Source organism: Triplophysa dalaica, chromosome 4, assembly GCF_015846415.1.
Source record: "Triplophysa dalaica isolate WHDGS20190420 chromosome 4, ASM1584641v1, whole genome shotgun sequence".
NCBI classification, from domain to species: domain Eukaryota; kingdom Metazoa; phylum Chordata; class Actinopteri; order Cypriniformes; family Nemacheilidae; genus Triplophysa; species Triplophysa dalaica.
The window spans coordinates 15,629,213-15,646,522 of record NC_079545.1 but is presented as its reverse complement, the minus strand read 5'-3'; the positions used below and the strand labels follow the sequence as shown (position 1 = coordinate 15,646,522).

Below are 17,310 nucleotides of genomic sequence, written 5' to 3'. Positions count from 1 at the left end.
AACAGTTATTTATATAACAGTGACTAGCATAATTTATTTCTTCTTTCACACCCAAAATGTATTTCTATAAACGTAAAATCTATTCTTCAGTATTGGTGTGAGCTGGTATTTACAAAAATGTATACAAGTCCTGGAATCAAAACCCTACAAATCCACTCCGACCACACAAACTGGACCACGAAGATTGTGGGCGGGGTCTGTGATGGGTGGAGTCACAAGAGTCCACACACGACGCTGGCATCCTCAGAGTGGTCACAGTTGTGGACGTTCCATGCTATGTGAGAGCACTGAAGGAGATTCGCTTCCGTGCCGGTGCATTTCAGGTTGTCCAGGTGGATTGTGCCACGACCCTGCCCGAAGAAAGCCTGCGCATGAGCGGCCCTGGGCAACCCACAGCTCATCTGCCTACACACTACCTTAGCATCTAGAATATCCCAGGCATCATCACACACTGTGCCCCATTGACTTCTCAGGTACATCTCCACACGGCCCTCGCAGCGATGCTGGCCCCCCACGAGTCTCATGGTACCTTGAGGAGGGAAGAAAAGGCCACATGTACATTTGCATCCCAAATTATAGTGTGAAAAGTATGTTTCAAAGATGTAACACATCTGTGCTGTGTTTTTACCTTCCACTGCTGTTGTAGTTGAAGCTGTGGTTGGAGTGATCTTCTCTGTTATTCCTATTCCAAAGTCTCTTTCCATTCCCCCAAATTCCTCAAATTGCAAAGGAGCTGAAAGAAAAATACATGCTTATATGCGTTGTTGAAAAAAAAGATGAATATCATATTTACATATAGATGTACAGTATAGTATATTTAATATGATTCATCAGGACTAGATAACTGTAAATGTGTGTTCATTTATTGATGTTATGGTGGTCTCCCTCTCTTACGTGCACAGATAACTCCGGCGTCCTCGTGATGTCCACAGTTGTGCTGTCCCCAGCCCAGATTGAAGCAGTCTGTCAGTTTCGCCTCGTTGCCCCGGCAGTCAACGTTATCCAGCAGTATGGGACCCGAACCGTAGCCGAAGTAAGCCAGAGGTTTGGCTGCAATAGGTGGGCCGCATCCCAGCTGTCTACAGACCACCAGAGCGTTATCCATGTCCCAGTCATCGTCACACACTGTTCCCCATATTGTGTAGTAAAGTACCTCCACGCGCCCCTGACAACTGCTATTGCCGTTTACCACGCGGATGCTAGATTTTGCTGGAGGGGTGAGGGATCAGAAATGTTTAAGAGATAGATGGAATACAAAAGAATAGAATAAAATAAAATAAAATAGAATCCATAGGTATCCACACTCTCTTTTTCTATTTCTATTTGTCTGCCTGTTTGTGTATTTCTATTCGTCTGTCTCTCTATTTGTATATTTCTCTATTTGTCAGTCTTTCCATTTGTCTATCTCTCTATTTGTATATTTCTCTATTTGTCTCTGTGTCTGACTATCTCTCTATTTGTCTGTCTGTCTGTCTATTTCTCTGTCTGTGTGTCTATTTCTCTATTTAGCTGTCTATCTACACAAGATTATAGGATCATTATTACCTTTCGTTGTTGAGGCTCTGGTAAGTGCAGTGGTAGTTGTTGAAGTATCTTTTACTGGCATTTCTGTCACTGAAATGAACAGACAAACATGGCTTACAGTGAGAGAGGAAGATGATGTTCAGAAACAGCATCATCTGCTGGTACTGTACAGTATTTCCACTGCATGGCCGTCATGTTATCAGTGATTCTACAGCAGTGTGTGACAGATGGTCTGTTTGCTTCAGCTGACAATAAATGCCAAAACTAAAGGCCAGGCACAGCTGTTTAGACTCAATTGGCTTCTACTTCAAGCATGTATAATTGAAAAAGCGGGTAAAACTATAGGCCTATGTACAATGGTATTTTGTTAATACCTGCTGTGCTCTCTGTTGGCATAGATCCTCGGCCCATAGTCTCTGTGTTGAGAGATGGGACTGTGGTGGAACTTGAACCTGAAATGTGAGAGAGATAGAGTATTATTGTTTATTTATATACACTGGGTTCCAAATAAATAAAATAAATAAAAAACACATTTTTAGCACACTACATTTTATAGTATTTATGTCTTGGTTTCCAGTACAAATATCCAAAATTGAAGATAAATTAACATTTAAGTTTTTTCAAAAGGAAGTGAGTTTAATGTTTACAGAAAAAAACATCTGCCAATGAGGATAAAAAAATAAGGCTCAATTAAATTCTTAATAAAGAGGTAGTGTTTGTTTTCTTTGGTATATATTTTTTCTTGTTTTAAATAGCAACTCCCTAAAGACTTTGTATCTTAATTTTGCTTCTCAAGTAAATGTGTCATGATTTATGAATTTATGAAAAAAAAAAATTATTCTTCCCTAATGCGTTCAAGGCCACTTATTAAATGTAAGCGAATTGTATGATATTGACCATGTTTTGATACTTCTTTGGACAAATGAAAATAACGATTCATGTTATATTGTTAGGCTAATCATATATTTTGCAATTAAATATTTTGCCCTAAAGAATTTTAGTGGCATTTCACCAGCAGTTTCAGATGTCTGGACTTTCCATTTTAAGTTACCAATCACATTTATCTAGCAAAATCTAGTTTAGTTCAACTAAAAGTATACATTTTCTTTGCATTGTGGTTACAGAAAGTGTCAAACACACCTGAGCAGATGACACCTGCATCCTCATGATGGCCACAGTTATGAATCCCCCAGCCCAGACTGTAACAGCTGGCCAGGCTACTCTCATGCCCATTACAGTTCACATTATCCAGCAAGATCAGTCCTGTGCCATAGCCGAAGTAGGCGTTGGTTGTTTCGGTGACCGCTTCCCTGCAGCCTATTTGTTGACACACGACTGCCGCGTCTTTCATGCTCCAATCATCATCGCAGACGGTTCCCCAGTTTCCCTGATAGTAGATCTCCACCCTGCCCTGGCACTGGTCCGGACCCCCCGCCAAACGTATGGTACCATCTCCTACACCACAGGAATGACTTTAAATATGCCATATATTTTTTAACACAATTTCTGGGAAATAACACAAAAACCTCTTGAAAGCGTGTAAAACTACCCCGAAACTTTATGAAAACATGAAATACCCTTTCTTTGTCTAACACAAATCCCGGTATAAATTGACTTTTGACTGGGAATTCATTTCATTTAATCTTGTGTTTAGGGTGTGGGCAGGTTTACTGTAATTTTAGTCTGCTGAGCTCAACACGCCATTCAAGGTAATGCACAACAGACGTCTACAGTTTCAACCACACACATGCTGAATTCTCTCATGTTCTATTCTTGGACTCAACTAACACTTGGAAACAAAAGGGTTTCCCATCACAGGACGAACTCACGATTCCATACCGTGAAAATGTCATGAAATTCCCATAGAACTCTTATTTTGTTACGTTTTGACATCATAACCTATGAATAAGATATGGGTGGATATGAAAAACAAAAGTATAGGACGAACAAAGATCTAAATCCACTCTGGATTTTTTAAGTAAAATAGAGGATGCTGGAAATTTGAGTTGTTGAACATGTAAATTGTATATTCAGTATCTGACAATTTGAATTTAGGTGTATATGTGTTAGATAACTTACTTGTTCCAGAAATGATTTGTGATGGTGTTGTCGGTTCCAGACCTCCCCGAGACTCCACAACACTGGCTGTGTTCAGAGAGAGAGAGAGAACTGTATTTTACTACATTTCTTATTCTGTAGATCTTAAAATATTTCTCTTAAAGGGACAGTTCAAGCAAGAATGAAAATTCTGGCACAATTTACTCACCCTCAGATTGTACCAAAACAACAATTGTAAAAACAATATTTGTAAGAATGTCAGTAATCGAACAGATCTCATCCCAAATCGAATCCCAAGTATTAATTTTTCCGACTATGGCAGAAAATGGGGATGAGATCTGTTTGGTTATTGACATTCTTATAAAATATCTTCTTTCCTGAGGATAAGTATATGATGACAGAATTAAATTTTTTGGGAGAGCTATCCCTTTCAGTTAAACACGGGTGATTTCTCTCATCACACCTCTACAGATGACTGCCACGTCCTCATAGTGGTAACAGTTATGGATTCCCCATCCCTGATTCCCACACTGACTCAGGTCTCTTTCTCCCCCTTTACAGTCCACATTGTCCAACAGGATGGGACCGGAACCCTGACCGAACCTGGAGCTGCTCCCCACGGTCATGGCTATTCCACAGTCCAGCTGCCGGCAAACCACGTTGGAGTCCACCATGTCCCAGTCATCATCGCACACCGTCCCCCAGGAGCCGTTATGAAGGACCTCCACACGACCTTCACACTGATGTCTGCCGTTGATCAGCCGTACTGTAGCTTTGGTGATTAACAACATCATTACAAACTAACTTTATAACAGTTTTCATGATGTCACCATGGTACTTTTTGATGGGTCATGTTAAAGCAATATTTCAGAGGCAAACAAAATTTCCCCATGTTTTACTCACCCTCAAGTAGGGATGCACCAATATGTAAATTTTCGCCTATAACCAATCATTCTTGAACATTGGAAGCCGATAACCGATAGATTGGCCGATATATAATATCTAAATAATATGGCGTTTTCTGAGACTGAATTTTTATTTTTTTCTGAAAACCATGTACCAAGCCTCCTTTTCACTAATTGAAGATTCATGAACTTTAAAAAATTTCTGGATATAATGTTTATTTAATAGACAACTTAAATATGTTCTTCCAGAGCAACCCAGAAAAGTATTCTCAATAGCCAGAAGTCTAACACGTCACAAAAGCATTCAGACAGCAGTCGGCTTCAAAAAATATGCTTTAGTTCCTATAATTTACATATCGGCATACTACGTCAACAAAGTTTTGCTAATAGCTGTAAGAGAATGATCATGACAAAGACAGTACTGTGCTGAACTTTAACTGTCAGCAGATGAAGTGGTTCAACCAGATGAAATGATTCATAATTCATCAGCTGTAATATATCGGCCTACATTTGACAAACATAAAAAATACCGATACCGATATGGCCGATAATTTATCTTGCATCCCTACCCTCAAGGCATCCTGACTCAAGGCATCCTGACTGAATATAACTTTGTTCTTTAAGAATAATGCAGTCGGAATTAGAAAACCACGTCTCATTTTTCAAAGTCTTTTAGTCAGGATGCCTTAAGGTTTAGGAAAACAATGTTTTTTAGCCTCTGAAATATCGCTTCAAGGCCTCTGCTGGTGAGGTTTGTTACTGTCTAACCCCAGATAAAACTCAGCAGCATGACTCTTATATAATGATATAATGGACTCGGTAAGAATGCGCCTAATCCCCTTCAATTTAAGGCGCAACAATAAGTCCAAATATGACATTTGACTCCAAAAACTGAGACGGAAAGAGAGAGAGGGCATGGTATAGTGAGCAAGTGGAAGTGACCTTTTTTCTTTTGTGCCTTAGAGGCCATCACATTCTGTTCTTTATCCATCTTCTCTCTTACAGACAGTGCATCGCTGCCAATGGGCGAGGACGCTCTTAACGTTGTGCGTGCTATATGAAGATGTTAAGATTCTCACAAAATGCTCACCTTGCGGTGGTGTTGTCATTGAAGACGTGCTGTTATTGACTGTGAGAAAAAATAGGAAGAGAAAAGAGGAGAGAGAGAGAAAACACAGCGATTTTGGTCAAATTATTTGTTGAAAGGAGGTTCTTGGCCCTCCATACCTACAGCTCTCTATATCTACTATATCTATTTTCCTGTAATTTTAGACTCTGTAAAACAGAAGAAAATTCTGCTCTGTCTGTGGTTTACCCAGATGGCTCGCTGAACAGCAGAACTATGCAGAGAAATACTATGTGTGGGATGCTAAAAACATATCACACACCTCTTATAATGACATATTTCTATCAAAGTTATTATACTTTTATTAATAATTTCAATTGGCTTTTATTTTGAGCTCATTTGTTTTTATGTTAATTTTAGTTAGATATTGTTAAATATTAAATATAGTTATTAGTGAAATAATTGTCATTTTATATATAGATATATAAGATTCATTCCTTTTTATTTTAGTTTTATTTTAGTTTTTGTTTATTATTGTAATTTTAGTGATTTAACTTATTTCAGTTTATTTTTGTGGCCACATTTCAATTTTTCATGTAGTTTAATTTTAATTAATAATAATTTTTAGATCAGTGTTTTATTTGATTTTAATGAACAGAAGCCTTTTTCAAATTGTTAATTTTAGTAAACTGAAACAACCTTGATTTATACAGACTATTATTCAAAAGTTTAAGGTCACTTATTGATTTTTTACACATCTATGGGAATGATGTTGTGACTCAAAAAATCTAGAAAAAAAAAAAAAAATCTAAGGTAAAAATCATTTTAATCACCTTTAGTGGAGTCAAACATTTTAGTATTGAAATGCAAGAAACTGTTTTCACAACTGCATCTTTTTCTACAAATTGAATAAGCTATAATTTCAGACATTTAAGCACAGACCAAAACATTCAGATCAAGGTTGTAAGGTTTTGCATTTCTGTAGCTCAGTGGTAAGAGCATTGCGTTAACAACGCAAGGTTGTGGGTTCGATCCCAGGGGATTGCAAATACCCAAGTATAAATGTATAGGATAAAGCAATGTAAGTAGCTTTGGATAAAAGCGTCTGCCAAAATGCATCAATGTAAGGTCAAGAGAAACAATTTACTCAAGTGACCCTTAACTTTTACCAGAAGAATTCACATAGTATGTGTAAATATATATACAGTATATCGTTGCTGTCCTTCTGATATTTTGTATGTCCACATAAGCTGTTTTCCAGGGAATGAAAAAAACAGTGTACTTCTACATTTTACATTTTATGCATTTAGCAGACGCTTTTATAGCATTGCATTATACTATACTGAGTTTGTGCAATCCCCGGGATCAAACCCATGACCTGGCAATGCTAACGCCATACTCTGACCACTAAGCTACAGGAAAGCATTAAAAAAATTGACTTTTTTCCCAGATGTGATGGCAAGGCTTTGCGTATAGTTTGTTTAGCCAATACTTATATTGCGTTTATTGAAATATGACCGTACCTGTAAGCATTTGAGACCGGTGATCCCGAACCGAACAAAGCCTAAAATTACATATGAGCCCACCAAATCACAGAGATCCCGATTCGCACGGGCTTAATATCACAGACAACCTCTGCAATTAATACAAATGACTAGAGGTCCCCAGGTAATACTAATCTCGGCGAATAGTGCTCAGGGCACATCAAGCGATCTCTAACAAAGCATAGTGACGCATAGTACAAAAATATTTTACTCACATTAAGGGTGACAAATAGTTATGATTTTTTGCAAAAATATGGAAATATGGAGGTACAATGTTTCAGAAGGACAGCAACGATATATATAAAAATACTGTATATTATTTAGTAAGTAAAAAGTACACATGCATACTGCCTAGGCAACTTTGTTTGTTTGTTCAGAATTTCTTTTAACAAATCCAGACCATTCTTTCTCCACTGACTCTCTGGTCACTTTCACTCAAGACATTGTGTTTCTCTGTTTTGAAGTTTTGAGAACGCTAATGTTAAAGGCTATACAAACTGTTGTATGAAACTGTGAATCAATGGTGTTTGATTTCAATGCCTGACAAAGACAGCGGAAAAAACACCTTTTACCTACATATCCCATGTAGGTCATTTCACAAGGTTCTCTGCTTATTAATGTCTGTCCCTGAAATATCAGTCCCTCAGTGTATGTGGCTTGTGCTCTATTCATATAAAACACTCTTTATGCATTTGTGGAACTGCACAGCTGAATACAAGTCAGCTAAGTGTTAGTTGGTTTAATTTGATTTAATTGATAAAAGAGCTGAGCGTGTACTGTACTGTACACTGAAAGTAAAGCAGAGGTTTTATTGTACTTACAGTAGACTGTTGATCTTCGTGTAAGCTTGAGATCCCCTGCACACAGAATATAAAAAATAAACTTCTTTTACTAATTTAACAATCAAACACACATTATCAGATTGAGGAGTCTGGGTCTTTTTTGTTGATGGCATATCTGATAGTTTCCATTTGTTCTCCATTTAATCTTACTTGAAAGATCACTCATCTCAACACATAACTTATTTGTGATTTTTCTTATGGGAAAATATAACTCAGGTTCCTCTATTAAAATCTGTTATTTTGCAGTAATATTGGAAAGATTTTAATATCTTTTAACCAAAAGTCAGAACACAGAAGCCAAAAACTGAAGGTGAAAATTATTCTTAAGGAACAAAATATACATATTAAATGTATAATGTAGGAGTGTCCTATAATTTAAGGTTCAGTGTCACACACAACACATTTTTTTTACTCACCAAACTGAAGGACGGCGATGACGGTCAGGATCAGAAATGAGACTAATAGACAGGTGAGGGTCCAGACAGCGGATCTCCAGCGTCTGCGCACACCGTCTGAAAAACGCTGACCTTGCATGGCAGAATGGATCTACACAAACCAACACATAAACTCCTTCAGTCTTGTTTGTGCCACCTTTCAATGTGCAATTTGTTCTCTTTCATATCTGTTGTCCCTCTGTTACTGCGCTCTCTCCATCTCTCTCTCACTATATTGGTTGTGGAATTCACAAGGTCACTACAGTATCTAGGCTACTACCAAGTCTGCTTATTAGTTATTGGTTAGCTTCTCTCCATCATGCAGAAAAGAACCCTGCATATAAACAGCATCAACAACAACAAATGGACACAGCCTGCAGGCAAGTGTCAGACATGTATTGATAGCAAACCAATAGTTTGTGCCCATGCGTTCTCTGTTCACGAGACCCCTCTAAAGATTTTGTAAATATAACATTTCTGCTATGAATCTTTTGATCTTAAAGTGTTTATATGAGATGCCGTGAGATGTTTTTAATGTTTTACAATGCATCAATTTTTAGCATGCGATGCTTGAATTGTTTTTTGAATGTTTCTGATTGATTTTGATGTTGAAGTTCTTGGTTTATGACTCGAGCATGATGTCAGACCATTTGCCTGAACCACTATATGCTGAGGTAAACACACGCATAATCAATATCTAGAATTACAGAGTTACACTTTTCGAACAATGATGTTTAGGAGAAATAAAAACACAAACAAAATGGACAATTATTAAAATACATGAAGGGTACTGAGGTGTGAAATCAATGTAGATTGTAAATTGTAATTGATGAGAAATGTTTGACTTCCATATTCAGATATTCAATAATTCTGACTTTTGATTGCAGACTTGACAAATCTGAGCTCAGAGACACATTGTTGACATTTCTTTAAAAACTCTAATGACATGTGTGAGATTTCTGACTCTTTTTCTCAGGAGAAATATCTGAGACGTAGGACGTTTAAAGAAAAGTTTCCATTTGCTCCTCATTTAATCTCATCAAGTTTAGGAGAAAAACTGAGACATAACAGAGATCTCATCTGAGATTTTTCTTTCTTATTGGCTATTAAGATTTTTGAGCTTTGAATTACATTTGGGATGAACTTCACGTTATCAGTATTTTATATCTCTTGTTTATATCCTGAGAATCAACAAGATTTTCCCCATTGTTTCCTTTTTCATTTTATTTGCCTAAATCCGTCCTGACCTTACACTGGAATGTGTATAAATGGTGGGATACAGCTCGTGATCGCAGATCTGGGAGAGAATATGATATTCCGTGGAGCAGATAGTGAACATTCCGGGCCGCGAGCACACAAAAAGACATTTCTGCTGTCTGTGCTCCTAAAGCGCTGCTTCCTGCGAATCTGTCACTGCGACTTTCCAGAACGCTCAGTGAGTTGATGACACTGCTGGGGCGCCTCTGGTCTCTGCCCTGGGACTGAAGCCCTGACGGGTGGAGGGGTGGCTGTGGGGGGCAGTGGAGGTAGGTGAAGGCAGAATGGTAGGAAGGAAACCTTGTGGCCCTATTTATCTTCAGTCTTTAAGGATGTAAAGATACCCAGAGGAAAACATATTGCTCTTTTATAACTTTTCAAATACGCTTCATTTTAATATCAACTTTGTCTGGTGTTTCTAAAAAAAATCTTAAACTGAAATTGACATTTCATTCTGACATGAGGTGTAATATTATAGGACTATAAAACGGTGGGGATCTCAGCTCTGTTTAATCGCTTGTGGAATATTTTATCTGTTTGATTATAAATGTTTGAGTTTGTATGAAGATATCTCTAAATGCAGAGTTTGGTATTTTGGTAAATTACAGTTTTTGTTGACATCTTTTGAGAAACTGTTGAGATTACAGGGTTTATTCTCGAAGAGCAGAGAAACCAAAGCCAATCTCAGTGTCTCTCTTTGCTGTTTAGATAAACAGTTGGGGATGTGAACAAGATCTGGTTTATCACTATTTCCTAAAGGCACTTAAAGGACACCTAAAGCCAAAAAACAACTTAAGCTCCTGGAAAAATCTTCTTTACATCCGACAGTCTTTAAGAACCGTCCACTTTCCTTTGCAGCAATTGCGTCTTGGATTAAAAGGCCCCTGTTGCTCTCCAGACCCTCAGAAAGTCTATTGTCTGGTCAATTAGCTGCTAAAGACTTTCTAACAATGTTTCTGTACTCGTCTCATGCAGCCGTGAGCCCGCAGGTAAAATGGTTTGGTTGTGAGGCCTGAAAATGAATCTAGTCACCAATATTATGGTTTTCAATACTCCATTCATGGCTGGATGCTGCATGGATTCACAAGGGAATAATGTTGTCTTTTGTGTTGCCTGATTTCCCCTCCCTCTCCTCACAGTGACCGAGAGCTGACAGATCCAAGCGCTCACAGAAATACACCGATAAACCCCAGAGGAACTGTCACAACTTTCTTATGCTTACAAGCTGGATTTTTTTTAATTTACTGTTTAAATTCACTTTGACATTCTTATAGCAAACTGTATCGATAATTGACCAATAAAGCATATATCCCTAATAACAATAAATAACTAAGAAAATTTATATTATAGTTTTATTTATGCATTTGGCTGATGCTTTTGTCTAAAGTAACTTGCATTCAAAGCATTTGTGTTATTGAAACATATTCTCTGAAAATTTAACCTGTGACCTCGGTCGGTGCTGCTGAAGGAGCATTGTTATATAATTTCGAATTAAAAATTTAAAAAGTCTTTAAATATTGTACACTTAAGACATTGCCTTATAGCATGATTGAATCTTTCTTTGTTGTCCTTAAACATGTTTGTATTTTTGTGAAATAACTAAATGATTCTCATCAACATTGAGCAAGATGAACGTACCTCTGATGAAAAGCAGTTTCTTCACATGCAAGATAAAAATAATAAAATTTCCCTCAAAAATGAGTTTGTCACAGATAAAACAACAGTCCTTTCAATTCAGTTCCTGAAGTCAGATGATTCGAGCTCACAGGACAGTGATCCAACTGTAAAAGTTTGGATAGAAAAAGCAAAAGCGTTCATCCGTCTGAGGAGCCAAAAGGTTTGTCATCTCCGTAACCTTGTGAGACTATAAGTACCTGCTTTCTCCAGTCCAGATTACGTAAAACACAAAAAAAGTCTCCAGCATTGTATGTTAATGTAGTGACACCTCATCCGTGTCTGCTGTGTGTGGAAAAGAATAAAGAGGAAATGGGAGGAGAAGTTAAATCCAGCCCTTCACAGTTATCCCAGCATCTCTAGTTACAGGTTACGCTCATGAAAGGTGCGGCCCTGTTTGTCTCAAACACTGTACGGTAACCGCACAGTCTGTGTGTGCGTGCTTCACATTTTCGGTGTACCCTTCACTCCCTCATATTTAACCTCACAAATTGTATGTTTTTTTTGTAGCCTGTATGCTCCAAACGTCACGTGCCATGTGAACGTCTTTAAATAAATAACATTATTATATTTTTGGAGCATTGCAGTTCCACTCCATAATCGTTTCCTTTTTTTTTCGAGCACCCACTTGAGGTTGATGTGCGTGCTTTTGTCTTCTTATTATGACTTTTTTCCACTCATTCCACATTTTACTTTGGACACCAAATATTCTATTTTTTCTTTATTTTTATGATTGCATATGTAATGCCTACATGTATATTATAATGCATATAAAGCATTCCACCTAAAACAATTCTGTACATAAAGATCCTGTTCATCCATTTCATAAAGAATTTTATTCAAAACATTTTATACTTTAAATCATAACAATATTTATTTTAGAGTGAATAGAATACAATTATTTTTTCAATACATTTCTTATAACAGTAAAATCCTAAAACAGTCTATTCTAACTATAACTGTAAATCTGTAAACGTTAATCCTTGTGCACATCAAATCCACAATGGGAAAAAAAATGTTCAGGTCACATCTTTAGGGTTTAATATTTGCTGAAATATTTAGTGTGTTGGTGAAGAATAAGTGGATGTTTGATGATGAATTAAAATCATACTTTTAAACACTAAATTTCTTGTTAATTGTACAGCAGACTTCTCATTCTTTGCTGTATTCTTGTTTGGCCGAACACATGTTTAACGTCGAACAAAGAATAGAATAAAAAAGTGGAAAATTATCTCTGTTATTTTGATCTCTTTTGATCCGCTTATATCATCAGATAATATGAAATGAGAAATTCTATCTTCAACAGGGAGTGTGATGGTTATTATTTGATGCAGAGGTTCCGTAATCGAAGATAATTGAGGAACTACAGAGGAACCTTTTAATCTGGATGTATGCCAGATGTGTAATTAATGATTATCTGTGTTTTTCTATTCTTCTAACACTGTTAAAAACAGTGCTTTGTCAATTCTGTAGTATATTGTTTTACTCTTAAAAATACTCTAAGACTCTTGGTGCTTGATTTAAATGTCTGCCAGAACTTCCACCCCCTTACTTTTAGGGCCAACCCTTACAAAAAAGAAGTATACTTAAGGATTATTACATTTTATTAAAGGTGGAGTGGTTGATTTGGAAAGGCGCTAATCTTAGACTGCTAGCACGGAAATTATAATTCTCTACATGGTTTGCCATCCAAAGCAACGCCTCCTCCAAACACATGAATGTATTTTGTGAATCAACGTAACAAATTACAAACTAAATCCATTAAAATCTTCTCGAAACATGGTCTATCACACCCTTTGCCTGCCAGAGCTGTCTCTGTCGTGTAAAAGCTGAAATGATGTTAATTCAAGTTTTTCCTCTGTCATGATCCAGACATTTTTTCCTCACTGCTTTTTCAAAAACTTACCTTCGTTTTGTAGATTTACTTGTTCTCAATTCCTGCAGGAAAGTTTGATTGTTGCTGATTGTCCGACATTCTCCCTACATTGACACAGCGGACGTGAGCGTGCTGATGATGGTGTGCACAGTAGTATACAAAATACTTTGGCTGAAAATGTACACATGACCAGTCAAGGCTTTTTTCACAGTTTTTTGGTTATACTCCTTTCACAGACGAAATATAATTATAAAAATATTGTTTGACCGCTATACTTCTTGATAGCTATCAGGATGTAAAAAGATTTCCAACCAGCATGACAAAAAAAATTCTGGACAGGATCACCTACCATGCCTTTAAGTTCAGGTAGCCTATATTTTTTATTGTATTATTTACCTCGTATAACATATACACACACAAACACACGTGTGTGTATATATATTTATATACAGTATTTACAGTTGTGTTCAAAATTATTCAACCCCCACTGAAATTGATTGTTTTGGTCGGTTTGACATTGATTATGATCATTCAGTCATCCTGCTTACAATTAAATCAAAGAGGTGTAGGTCAGACAAATATAACATAACATTTATAATGAAATAACCAAAAATGTCTTTTCTGAGCTCACATCATTATCAGTTTTATTCAACCCCCAAGTGACATTCAATCTTAGTACTTAGTACAACATCCTTTTACAGTTATAACAGCTTTTAAACGTGAAGCATAGCTTGACACAAGTGTCTTGCAGCGATCTACGGGTATCTTCGCCCATTCATCATGGGCAAAATCCTCCAGTTCAGTCACATTCTTAGGCTTGCGCACTGCAACTGCTTTCTTTAAGTCCCACCAGAGGTTCTCAATCGGATTTAAGTCTGGTGACTGCGATGGCCACTTCAAAATGTTCCAGCCTTTAATCTGCAACCATGCTCTAGTGGACTTGGAGATAGGCTTGGGATCATTGTCCTGTTGAAAGGTCCAACGTCTTCCAAGCCTCAGGTTTGTGACGGACTGCATCACATTGTCATCCAATATCTCCTGGTACTGAAGAGAATTCATGGTACCTTGCACACGCTGAAGCTTCCCAGTACCTGCAGAAGCAAAACAGCCCCAAAGCATGATTGACCCCCCGCCATGCTTCACAGTAGGCAAGGTGTTCTTTTCTTCATAGGCCTTGTTCTTCCTCCTCCAAACATAGCGTTGATCCATGGGCCCAAACAGTTCTAATTTTGTTTCATCAGTCCACAGAACACTATCCCAAAACTTCTGTGGTTTGTCCACATGACTTTTGGCATACTGCAGTCGACTCTTCTTTTTCTTTGGGGACAGCAAGGGGGTGCGCCTGGGAGTTCTGGCATGGAGGCCTTCATTACGCAGGGTGCGCCGTATTGTCTGAGCAGAAACTTCAGTACCCACATCTGACAAATCTTTTCTCAGTTCCTCAGCAGTCACACTGGGACTTTTCTCCACTCTACGCTTCAGGTAGCGCACAGCAGTCGAAGTCAGCATCTTCTTTCTGCCACGACCAGGTAGTGTTTCAACAGTGCCCTTTGCCTTGAATTTGCGAATGATGCTTCCTATGGTGTCTCTTGGTATGTTTAACATCTTTGCAATGTTCTTATAGCCATTGCCCTTCCTGTGAAGAGTAATCACCTGTTCTCTTGTCTTCCTGGACCATTCTCTTGACCTCACCATGTTTGTAACCACACCAGTAAATGTCTAGAAGGAGCTGAGTATCACAGTCATTTTAAAGCTGCCTAATTGGTGCTTATAAGCCTTTATTGCTGCTCCCTGATATCCACAGGTGTTTTCAATACCTGATTGAAAACACTTCATTGAACCTCTGTTCTTCAGAGTGGTAGTCTTTAAGGGGTTGAATAATTATGTCAATGAAGAATTCACAAAAGAAACATTTACTACTGTATTACAAAACTAATTGATGTCATTTTAGTTGCATATGGTTCTTTAAGAAGTCCTTGTAGGATTTCATTCTGAATACAATTACAAATGTACACTAAATTCCCTAAAACCATTTACAGCATTGGGGGTTGAATAATTTTGAACACAACTGTATATAGTATTCACTTGTCTACACTATGTATGTTGCTATGTTTGTGTGTGTGAGCGTGTGTGTTTGCGTGTATATACTCTTTATACTAGTAGTAGTACACACTTAAGTATTCTACAGCGTGTGTGTGTGTGTTTGGCTGGGTCCAAATACCCCCACTTGAGAGCGCGTGCATGAGACGGGAAGGAAGTTTGCAAGTGTGTCCAATGTCTTAAAAATGCCAAAGGGCAATGCGCTTAACGCAAACTAAACCCACACAATCTTGAATACCGCTTCGGAGCGTCATTAAGGCTAGGCTTATCCCATCATGCATCATGTTCTGGATACGAATCATGAGACTTTTTGCTCTGGTCTCGCGAGATGTTGTGGAAAGCTTTCTAATGCATGCTATACTATTACTTTTTAAGGTTATGTCTTTGTTTATTCTATGTTTGGCTAACATGTGTTTTCTTTTGTTTTAGTTTTTTTGATACAATACAAATAAAGTGCTATAAAACTGACTTGACTATTACATATAATTTCGTAGTAAAACGTTGTAACATATATTAATGGTGAAAACTCCAGAATTACGTATTTTGTAAAACTGCTTTTTATCTCATAATTGAAACCCCACATTAATTAACGTTATATGTTTGCACTTGCTAAGTGTCCCATCGGGTTAGAAATACTACATGTTCAATTTGGATCTTCACGCCCACAAGAACAATAGTGCCAAAAACAGGAAATACGTCATGAAAGTAGTCAAGTGGTCAAGTGCAAAGACCGCAAGTGGGAGTATTTGGATGCGACCATAGTGTGTGTGTGTGTGTGTATACTCTGTAGTATATACTAGTACACACTTAAGTATACAACAGTGTGTGCATGTGTTTGTGTGAGCGTAAATAGCCTACTCTACACAGGCGTACACTTTTTGACACTTATATTAATATCAAAAGGTGTCCCAATCAACCTGAATTCACCCCTACTAGTAGTATACACTTAAGCATACTACTAACTGTCAGTATAAGTCAGGTACGTTTAATCACTTTTTTTTGCATGTAAAGTACGTAAAACTTGCACTGAAAGTATACTTTCTTATTTTAGGTTTAAAAGAAGTATAGTACACTTGATTGAACTACATTTTGTAAAGATGAATATGCTACAATGTGAACCTTGAACAGGAAAAGAGCAGAAAAGGTGCCGTACTCTAGATACAGTACAGTACACACACACAGTAGATAATAATAAAAGTCATCTGGTTCCTCTGCAGACTGATCCATGATACCCTCGAAACAAGCGAATCTGTCTTGAGCTGGAGATGAGCGTGCCCATGCTAAGGTGTTCTTTTGTCCTGGCTGTTCACGGCTCCCTCGGACTGTAGTGTCCAGTCATACTAAAACTGATTCAAGCTACTTCAGCTTTTGCCTGGTTTTGAGGTGAGTTGCACTCTCTTTCCCAGAACACCATTGGGCTGGGTGGATGGTTGTAGGGAGTTTACAGCTGCGCTGTAAAACTAATCCTAGATTTCCTGCTACAGATGCATACATGTTCATTCAAAAAAATGATTTGTTGGCGTAACCACGCCCCCCTTGTCAGCACCTGGTCACAGATTTTCCTGCTCACAATCCCCAGACTTCTGATTACACCAGAACCTGCCCATAATTCCTAAAGATTATTTATACCAACTTGTTTTAGTGTCACTTCGTGGATGATTATGTTTCTGTATGTTCTAGTTCGCCTAGCCGGTTTACCTTTAAGAGTCTCTGTGTATGTTTTTTACTTTTTCTGACTCTTTTGGATTGTTGCTTTATATTTGGAGAGCTACCCTTTGTTTGTTCCCGGAGCATCTGATTATAAACTCTCTTCACTGGTACTCTGTTGTTTGATCACCCTTTTCTTGCCAAAAGTGTTATGGTTGGATTTACTTTACAAAAAAGTAGTGTCAAGTGGTTCAACACATATGATGAGTAGCTTCTACAATTAACAATTTAGTAAAACGATCAAAAGAAATTTAAGTACAGTTGACTAAACGATCCCAACCATCAGATTGTACCAGTCATTTTAAATTAATTAAACTCAATAT

At 37.6% G+C, this 17,310-nt stretch overlaps 1 protein-coding gene across 1 annotated transcript; it reads right to left on the bottom strand.

Moving 5' to 3' along the window:
- Positions 1-212: 212 nt before the first annotated feature.
- Positions 213-11,387, bottom strand: LOC130420001 (scavenger receptor cysteine-rich domain-containing group B protein). Its single transcript, XM_056747045.1, has 9 exons — positions 11,269-11,387; positions 8,356-8,485; positions 4,046-4,354; positions 3,408-3,423; positions 2,665-2,996; positions 1,899-1,976; positions 1,546-1,614; positions 895-1,209; positions 213-616 (listed from the first exon to the last, which is right to left on the bottom strand). Exons 2-9 carry the CDS (start codon positions 8,471-8,473, stop codon positions 213-215), a joined length of 1,641 nt encoding a protein of 546 aa, XP_056603023.1. The 5' UTR covers positions 8,474-8,485; positions 11,269-11,387.
- Positions 11,388-17,310: the final 5,923 nt, after the last annotated feature.

Coding starts and splice junctions, on each gene's coding strand:
- LOC130420001 (XM_056747045.1), bottom strand. CDS start 8,473: ATGCAAGGTCAGCGTTTTTCAGACGGTGTGCGCAGACGCTGGAGATCC. Junction 1,615..1,898: donor GCCAACAGAGAGCACAGCAG/GTATTAACAAAA, acceptor TGTTCATTTCAG/TGACAGAAATGCCAGTAAAA. Junction 1,210..1,545: donor CAGAGCCTCAACAACGAAAG/GTAATAATGATC, acceptor TCACCCCTCCAG/CAAAATCTAGCATCCGCGTG.